This window comes from Trachymyrmex septentrionalis, unplaced genomic scaffold, assembly GCF_001594115.1.
Source record: "Trachymyrmex septentrionalis isolate Tsep2-gDNA-1 unplaced genomic scaffold, Tsep1.0 scaffold107, whole genome shotgun sequence".
NCBI lineage: Eukaryota > Metazoa > Arthropoda > Insecta > Hymenoptera > Formicidae > Trachymyrmex > Trachymyrmex septentrionalis.
In genome coordinates, this window is record NW_017304196.1 from 337,456 (window position 1) to 346,214 (window position 8,759).

The 8,759-nt window shown below is 32.4% G+C and overlaps 1 protein-coding gene across 1 annotated transcript in view; it reads left to right on the top strand.

The window, feature by feature from the left end:
• LOC108745902 (titin homolog) overlaps positions 1-7,887 on the top strand; it is a 44,789-nt gene extending 36,902 nt beyond the window's left edge. Inside the window, exons 41-57 of the mRNA XM_018482324.1 lie at positions 1-86; positions 204-548; positions 865-1,030; positions 1,102-1,255; positions 1,342-1,468; positions 1,573-1,773; positions 1,876-2,045; positions 2,158-2,892; positions 3,534-3,696; positions 4,410-4,748; positions 4,869-5,166; positions 5,253-5,394; positions 5,480-5,679; positions 5,761-5,913; positions 6,007-6,130; positions 6,472-7,315; positions 7,408-7,887. The exon at positions 1-86 is cut by the window's left edge and continues 8 nt beyond it. Coding sequence (XP_018337826.1) covers positions 1-86; positions 204-548; positions 865-1,030; positions 1,102-1,255; positions 1,342-1,468; positions 1,573-1,773; positions 1,876-2,045; positions 2,158-2,892; positions 3,534-3,696; positions 4,410-4,748; positions 4,869-5,166; positions 5,253-5,394; positions 5,480-5,679; positions 5,761-5,913; positions 6,007-6,130; positions 6,472-7,315; positions 7,408-7,637 — 4,477 coding nt within the window. The 3' untranslated portion in view covers positions 7,638-7,887. The remainder of the gene's footprint in view (positions 87-203; positions 549-864; positions 1,031-1,101; positions 1,256-1,341; positions 1,469-1,572; positions 1,774-1,875; positions 2,046-2,157; positions 2,893-3,533; positions 3,697-4,409; positions 4,749-4,868; positions 5,167-5,252; positions 5,395-5,479; positions 5,680-5,760; positions 5,914-6,006; positions 6,131-6,471; positions 7,316-7,407) is intronic.
• Positions 7,888-8,759: the final 872 nt, after the last annotated feature.

Consider the following 8,759-nt stretch of genomic DNA (forward strand, 5'->3'; position numbering starts at 1 on the left):
GCCAATGGGTCTGCTGTCAGCAGGATCGACTCCGAGATCAACACCGCGATCGACACCCGTCAGAAGCTTGTCACCAGCAGTTCCACGTAAGTCTAAAATAAAATAAAAGGCTTAATTTTGTAAAAAAAGACAATAAAGTTTAAGAAAAAGAAATAAAATAATTAAATAATGGTAATGTCAAAAATAATAAAGATTATTTTTAGACGGACGTGAATTTAGATCACCGCAAGTTCTGCCGCGAAGCGACATATCAAAGAGGCCGAAGGTTTCCCCGCCGAAATTTTATGCAGTACCGCATAATCGTCTAGTACAAGAAGGCGAAACTGTGCGTTTCCAATGTGCCATAGTCGGTCATCCCGCACCCTGGATAAGATGGGACAAGAATGGTACCATTGTAACACCGAGCACGAGAATCTCCATCAAAGAACGAGACGATATTAAGATACTTGAAATCGTCGATGTAATGCGAGAAGATGCCGCTCTCTACAGAGTAACAGCAGAAAACGATTTTGGTCGAATTGAAGCCAGTGCTCGTCTTGAAGTAATAAGTACGTATGCAGCGTGTTCTATTTGAAACTTTGAACGTAATTATCTCCCAAACTATTTATTATTCCAAGAAATGTTTCGAGCGAAACTTACTTTGTTTTAAGAGGAACATCTTTCAGATAAAGGATCTGTGACCATCGAAAGATGTCTCTCTCGAAACAAAGTAAGTTTCACAGTTCATTTTTTGAAATAACGAATATTTTGGGAGATAATTGCGTCTAAAGTTCAAATGGGACACCTTGTATATAAATAACAAAAGGTACTTTTTCTTTCTATCTTACAAATATTCTCATCTTATAAAATTAAATTTATAAATAGATCGATACGAATCAATAAGTCGAACTATCAGAACTAGAAGTGCCTCACCTAGAACATATCCTACGTTCGATCGAAGTCTTCTTCCGACTACCAGTAGAATAAACAGCCGTTTACAATTAGAATGTCGCATAAGAGGAACGCCAAACGTAACATCAACGTGGTATAGGTAAAAATGAAGAGATTTTATTGAGTGAGAAATCTACAACAAAATATTATTAAAATATAATTTATGTCTAGAAATGGACGACCGTTAGAACGATCTTCCAGAGTAAAAAGATATTTTGATGGTACAACTGCCAGAATCGAAATATCAAAAATAAAAGCTAGTGATGCGGGTGAATACACCTGTGTAGCAACCAACATTCTTGGATCAACGAGAAATAGTTGTCAGGTGAAAATCCAAGACAAGTTGTCATAACAATTTGTCACCATTTCCTTAAGATCTTCTTTTAATTTAAAATATATGATTATTCGTAGGTAACTGTATTAAGTCTTCACGATTTGTCTATCGCGGATAAGAATGCACCGCAATTTTTGCAATCATTGCCCAAAGAATCAATTGTCATGGAGAATTATTGTCACGAATTTCAAGCTGGAATCACAGGTAAAATTTAAATTATTCTTTAAATTTATGTTTAGCTAAGTTAAGTAAATTTTTTTAAACAAAGTAAATCTTTTAAAATATAATCTCTCTTTACATTGTTTCAGGTACACCTCCTTTCGTGATTACTTGGTCCAAGGATGGTCGCGAATTACCTGATAGTGATTATTATAAATATATTATATATGAAGATGGAGGTGTTGCTCTCAGAATAGCTGAGGTCCGTCCAGAGGATGCCGGTGAATATACCTGTATTGTACGAAACGATTTTGGTATTGCTTCGTGCAGTAATCTTTTTGCTGTTCAAGGTCTGATTTATTCTTAAGTTATTTTAATTTTTTTAAATATTGTTATTAGATTGTCCTTTTATTTAATACTATCGCTTTACGTCTTCTAACGTTTTAAAACAGATTATAAAGATGTTTTCAAGCCAGCGCTCCAATTTACAAAAACTCCGTTACCAGTTGTTGCTACTAAAGGCACTACCGCTTGTTTCTGTGTCAGAACGCAGTGTAGAAAACCTATAGAAATTGTTTGGACAATTAATGGAAAAGATGCTCGAGAAAATGCAAAATGTAAAGTACGTAAAAATACATATATATATTGTATGTTCACACATTTTATTATAAAATGTAGATTTTAATTTTTTAAGTTGTAATTGTTGTTAATTATAATCATTTCTGTATTTAAAGATTGAAAAAGATGGTAATGTCAGCATCTTAAGAATACGTGACATATCATTACGCGACACAGGCGAGGTTCGATGTATAGCTTCCTTGAACGGGAAGGGTCCGTCCATCAGTTGCATTGCCAAGCTACAATTACAAAATCTGTTATGCAATTTCAATGACTGCGTGACGAAATCTAAAGATATTCAATCTCATGCACAAACCAAACTATCATCAACAAACACTAATCTTATAAGCATGACCAAACTATCATCATTAAAATATCGACGACATTACGAAAAACCGCTAACGCGTATTAAATTATCTTTGTTTCCTCGATGTACTGCATCGCATACCAAGCATATTTCGTCTTTGTCAATAAGAAAACGCATTTTTAATAATACGTCAAATGTCAAAAAATCACGATTTGCGGAAGATTTGTCGATGCAAAGAATTATAAAGAAAAATTTAGACAATAATCTAGGATTTTCCAAAGATCAAAGATTATCATCTTCATTAAACAAAGAAGATATAACTGATACTTTCATAAATTTATTGCCAAAGAAAACGGAACAAGTTTTTCATCAGAATATTGACTCCATACCAAAAAAAGAACCTATGGAATTGCGTCTTCAAGAATTGATAAAAGCTACAATAATTAAAGAACCAACTGATACTAGCGTATTTAGAGGAAGCAGAGTACTATTCAAAGTAACTTATCAAGGATATCCTGAACCGACAGTCAAGTGGCTTCAAGTGGTAGGTTCATTTCTTCTGCTTCTAATACAAATTTTACCGACTAGTGCCAAGAGAGAAATATCCATTTTAATTTAACAAATATATTTTACAAATAAATTTTAAAAAAGTTACTATTCTCAAGGAGAGAGAGTTTCTATACTTCTATACTTCTTTCATGATTAACGTATAATATAAATTACATCAATATAATATAATACTATGATGTCTAATTTAAATAGATTTGAGTTACATCACAGCGCAGATATGAACGTAAATCCAGATAACATTTATGTTGCATAAGAAGTTTTGGATGTCTTATGTCTAAAAGATGTCTTTTAGATATCTTACGCAACATGCACGTTATCTAGGAATTATCTTTACACAGAAATTAATCATTCAGAATGGTCGTTTACTTATCATTGGCCTCGAGAATTATATCTAAATAATATTTCTTACAAAAATTCCCACCAGAATATGGCAGATGTTTAAACTTTCGGAAAGCCAATCGAAATACGTAGAGCAATCGTGTCGTTTGCTTCTCGTCATACAACAGTTGGCGTGAATCAACTTTATTTGTATTATATTAATTCTCAAATAAACAGTGCCTCTCTGACATGTGTTAATACATAACATACAATAAAATATTTTTATTTTAATTTAAGAATCGAGAATTGCAACAAAGTGAAAAAATTGAAATAGTCAGCAGAAACGGTATATCTTACTTGACACTGGACGATGTAACATACGATCACGTTGGAAAGTACGAAGTCTCAGTGGAAAATCCATTAGGCAAAGATCGAAGATTCTTTAGCTTAGCTGTGGAAGGTAAACTATCCGTTTATATCGTTTGCTTTCACGAGACACTCTCATACACAAAAATTCATGGTACTAATAGCTAATAGATTATGACTCGACGTTACACAACTCGACCTTGACTTAATTAAACTTAATTGCACATACGGAGATAGCATAAATACAGAGAGGATCAACGATACTCAATAGAAACGTATTTTTACGATTGGACTGTTCCACATGCTCATAAACGAAACGTCATCCATTGTTCCATGTGCGTAAGTGCGTGTTGCATGATCCAGTTTCTTTTCTTGCATACAAGGCAGACAACAATCTCACGTGACATACCGCGCAATAATAATTCCTTTTTTCAGCGCTTCCTCCACTAGCATCATTCCACCTCTTTTTTCTCTTTTCTTAAACTACCGTACAACTGCCTAAGCATTAAAAGACGTATAATCATGAGAAAGAATATACGTGTCACAGCGATATACGTATCTTAATGTAATAACTTAATGTAATGACGTGCGAATTCTTTTAAAACACGCGCGATCATTTCGACTCTGTGTTTGATATTTGCAACATTATTATGATCAAATTTAAATTAATCGCACGAATTGCCAATAAGATAGTAGCGCGGGTCATAAAACAGTTATAAAAGTGACTTTCGGTGCAATTCATATGAATGGAAGTATAGTGTTTAAACGTATCATTCTCGTTAAAGGAAGATTTCAATTTCTATTCAGGTCCACCCGAACCACTCACGGATAAACCGAGTGTAAACTTCAACGCTGGTGAGACCACGATCGTTTGGCGATCACCACCGTACGACGGAGGTCGCACCGTGATTGGATATACTGTGGAAACAAAACGCGCTGGTGAAAGCACGTGGACAGTAATCACCGAGTCTAGTCATTCGCTGAGTCACACAGTAGCAACAACTGGAAGAAATTCCGTGATACCGGGTGAGAGTTACTATTTCCGTATCCGAGCTGAAAATATCCACGGACTCAGTGATCCTGGCATGGAGTCTGATCCTGTTAGAATTCCAAAACAAGAAGAAACAATGTTTCAAGAGGAAGAAGGTACTTCAATATCTTATTTTATCTGCTTCTTAAGAAAATATTTAAAACGTTATCCTCTTTAAGAAACGTGAATTAAAATTTAATTATAATTGTTATAAAATGATCGTCTTACTTTTTAAGGCGAATTTGAACCAAGCTTTGAAGCTCGTTTGGTAGTACCGGAAGAGGGCAAATTTTTTGGCGAAAAATACGACGTTCTCGAAGAATTAGGAAAAGGCCGATATGGTGTAGTTAGAAAAGTCATCGAACGACCGACAGGCATGAATTTTGCTGCCAAGTTTGTCAAAACGATCAAAGCGAAAGACCGCGAACAAGTCCGCGAAGAAATTAAAATTATGAACGCATTAAGGCATCCTAAGCTTCTGCTACTGGCTGCTGCTTACGAAAAATCTCGTGAAACAGTGCTGATCACAGAATAGTAAATACATCTAATAACGTTCTTTAGATTAATTATATTATATTATTAACTTTTAATAATACTACAATATTAAAAATCTTTTTTAGTATTTCAGGTGGAGAATTGTTCGAAAGAGTAGTAGCCGACGACTTTACTTTAACCGAAAAGGACAGCATTCTTTTTATGAGACAGATTTGTCAGGGAGTCGAGTATATGCATCAAAATAAAATCGTTCATCTAGATTTGAAAGTATATTTCTTGCGGATAATAGTTTATTATTATAGTTAATAAACTAACTAATAATGTACGTATACTTCTGTTTCATTTTATACAGCCGGAAAATATAATGTGCCGTACGCGAACTTCTCATCAGATTAAATTAATTGATTTTGGATTGGCTCAGACTTTAAAGTCTGATACACCGATCAGAGTACTTTTTGGGACACCGGAATTTATTCCACCAGAAATTATAAGTTACGAACCCATCGGCACTGAATCAGATATGTGGAGCGTCGGTGTTATTTGTTATGTTCTGTACGTATACTGATTACATTTTCAAGAGTAATTATTTTTATCTAATATATCCAATTTATTGTGAGTGATTATGATGCATAGATTAACCGGCTTGTCGCCTTTCATGGGAGACAATGATGCCGAGACTTTCACTAACATCACACGAGCGGATTATGATTTAGACGACGATGCTTTCGATACCATTTCAAATGACGCTAAGAACTTTATCAGCGGTTTACTTATTAAACGAAAAGAGTAGGTTTTCATATCTTTCTTATTTTAGAAGATTATTTATAGTTTAATCACATATAAACTTAAATCTTTTTTATTGTGTATTTCTTGGCACAGATTACGAATGTCAGCCACGCAGTGCTTAAAACATCCATGGATGGCACAACATACTATGGCTATGAGCAGAATAGTTTTGCCGACAGAAAAACTAAAGAAATTTATCATACGGAGAAAATGGCAGGTGTGTATCAATGGACTTTGTTAAAAATTGTTATTATAATTGTTTTGAAAGTAAGAAGAAATGCATAACAAAATTTTGGAACAGATGAATATTACTTTTGAATAAAAAAAAAATGCTTGGGACAGCACGTTTCATATTATTAAAAATGTTAAAAAAAAATCCATAAAAAACTCTGAACTGCTATTAAATCATAATATATTAATTGCTAAATTTTCGTAATTTAATTAATATAATTAATATCATTTATCTTATTTTTTGTGGTTTAGACTTTGTTTTTTTAAATAATCTTAGCATGTGTTTAAGTCTTCAGTGTGCATGTGTAGTGCTGTTTATTTTAACAGAAAACAGGAAATGCCATTCGCGCATTAGGAAGAATGGCAATTCTTTCGGCGCAGAGTAGACGTAGTCCCACAATAACGACAGAGTCATCATCTACACTTGAACAACAATTCGATAGCACCGAAATGCAATACTCTGATGAAATTAAATCAATCCATACTGCTATCAATAGTAAAGATACGGAACGTATTGAAATAAGCATGGGAGAAAACTCTGCCGAAGCGGAATCACAAACAAAATTGCATTTCACGTGTGTGACGGAAGTAAATATGGCAATACAAGAAACATCGATTGAGGAAGAGAATAGTTTGAGTGATTTTTCAAAACAGGTGAATACTGAAAAAGTGATTCAAGAATTAGATACCGAATTAATACCAAAGGCAGAAGACATTCCACAAAACGTCACGGAACATCTAGAAATTTCAGTAGCAAGAGAAAATAAGGAAAGTGACAAAGAATTAATCGATAAACTTTTTGATAATGAGATAGAACAACAGATGACTTTAAAATCGCAGACATTGCGTAGAGTGTTTCGAGGCGATTCGCGCGATTCTGGAATAAGTGATTGCAGTTCAAGCCTAGTAAGTTCTTCGTTACAAGTAGATGAACTTGGAATAGTATCCACTATCAAAGAAGAACTAGATCTTGAGATTTACAATCGAGAAAGTAAACGGACATTGAAAGAAGAAGAAAATCGATCAAGTTCAATAGTAGGAATCTTAGCAAGTTTAGTACAAGACAAGAAAACCCTTCCTTGCGACACGGAAATTACTGCGGACGATGACAAGGTAGCTACAAAGAGTGACATGACTAAAGCTTCGTGTGAAACTAATCCTGTGCGGAAAGGTGTGTGTATGTAATTAATTTTGCTTATATTTACAATTATTTATCATGGACAAAAAATAAGATGGCATTATTAAAATCTTACAATTTTGCAGTTATTGACAAGAATACGGACGCAAGGATATTAAGCAGATACAATTGCAACAAATTTCTTTCAACCGGAAACGTAAATCGTACGGCCAGAATATTCGAAAAAGAAAGTGAAAGATCAAATTCAAATAATTCACACATTTCGATGGCGCAGCGTTCGTATCCTGCCACTATAATTACAGGAAAGCCGCACAAAGAAAGAATACAAAAAGCTTTTGCATTCTGGAACAACTAAAGTCATCTTTTGAAATACATATTGGATATAATATACAGATTGAATTAAATAGAATGTTTTATCACTTTTAAGTAAAATATATGTATAGGTTCAGAGGAGCCTGAAGCACGAAGGAGCTTCTAATATGAAAAAAAAGATATCAAGTCTAATGTGAATGAATTAATTACAATGCGCTAAGTGCTATTGTTTTTGTGAGATAGCGCCTAGCTATTGTATCGGTCCGCCACAGAAATATATTGTTTGCAAGAAATTATACATATGTAGAAAGATTGTACTCTAGATACATATAAAGGCGTGATATATAATTCATTAAATACAGTTCAAGTCAAAATTCTTGGTCATCATTTCTCTCTAATTAAAAAATAAATTTAAATAAAAATAAATTTGTTTTATCAACGATATTAACCTAAATCATACTGATGATAGAAAAAGTATAGTTATTAAAATATACAGCTATTAAAATGAGTAATTATTTGTATGGAGAATTTAAGCAAATAATTTATGTAATTTTTATTGACATTTACGAAAAAGTTAATTTAATACCAAATTTTTGTATTAAAAAATAATCTATTTTTTAATGTTTTTTTATTTAAACGCTAATTATAATTGTATCAACAAGTTAAAAGAAATACTTTTGCAATATTAAAATATATTTTTTGTTATTTTTCAGTTTTATAGATATTCGAAGTATGCATTATTATATACATATATTGACAAAAACATTTTTAAGAGACATATATGTTCATAATTGAATAAGCGTGAATAATTGACATTTAGTACTTTATTTATCGGTAAAATACATAAGTATACTTTGAATTTGTGATGGTATTATTTGTGCGAATATTCCCGCAATTGTATCGTAATAATGAGATAAACAACATCTGTATTAATACTGTAAGTTACATAGATAAATAAAAGATATCTACATATACATAGATTATATTAATACGTACATACAAATATTTTTTTATTTCTATATAAATATATTACCAAAAAAATATATATATGTATATATTGTATATATTATATATATTTTCTACAAAATATACATAATACATTTATTATTGGTATTTATATTATATAAATATTCATATATAATATAAATATTTATATAATATAAAT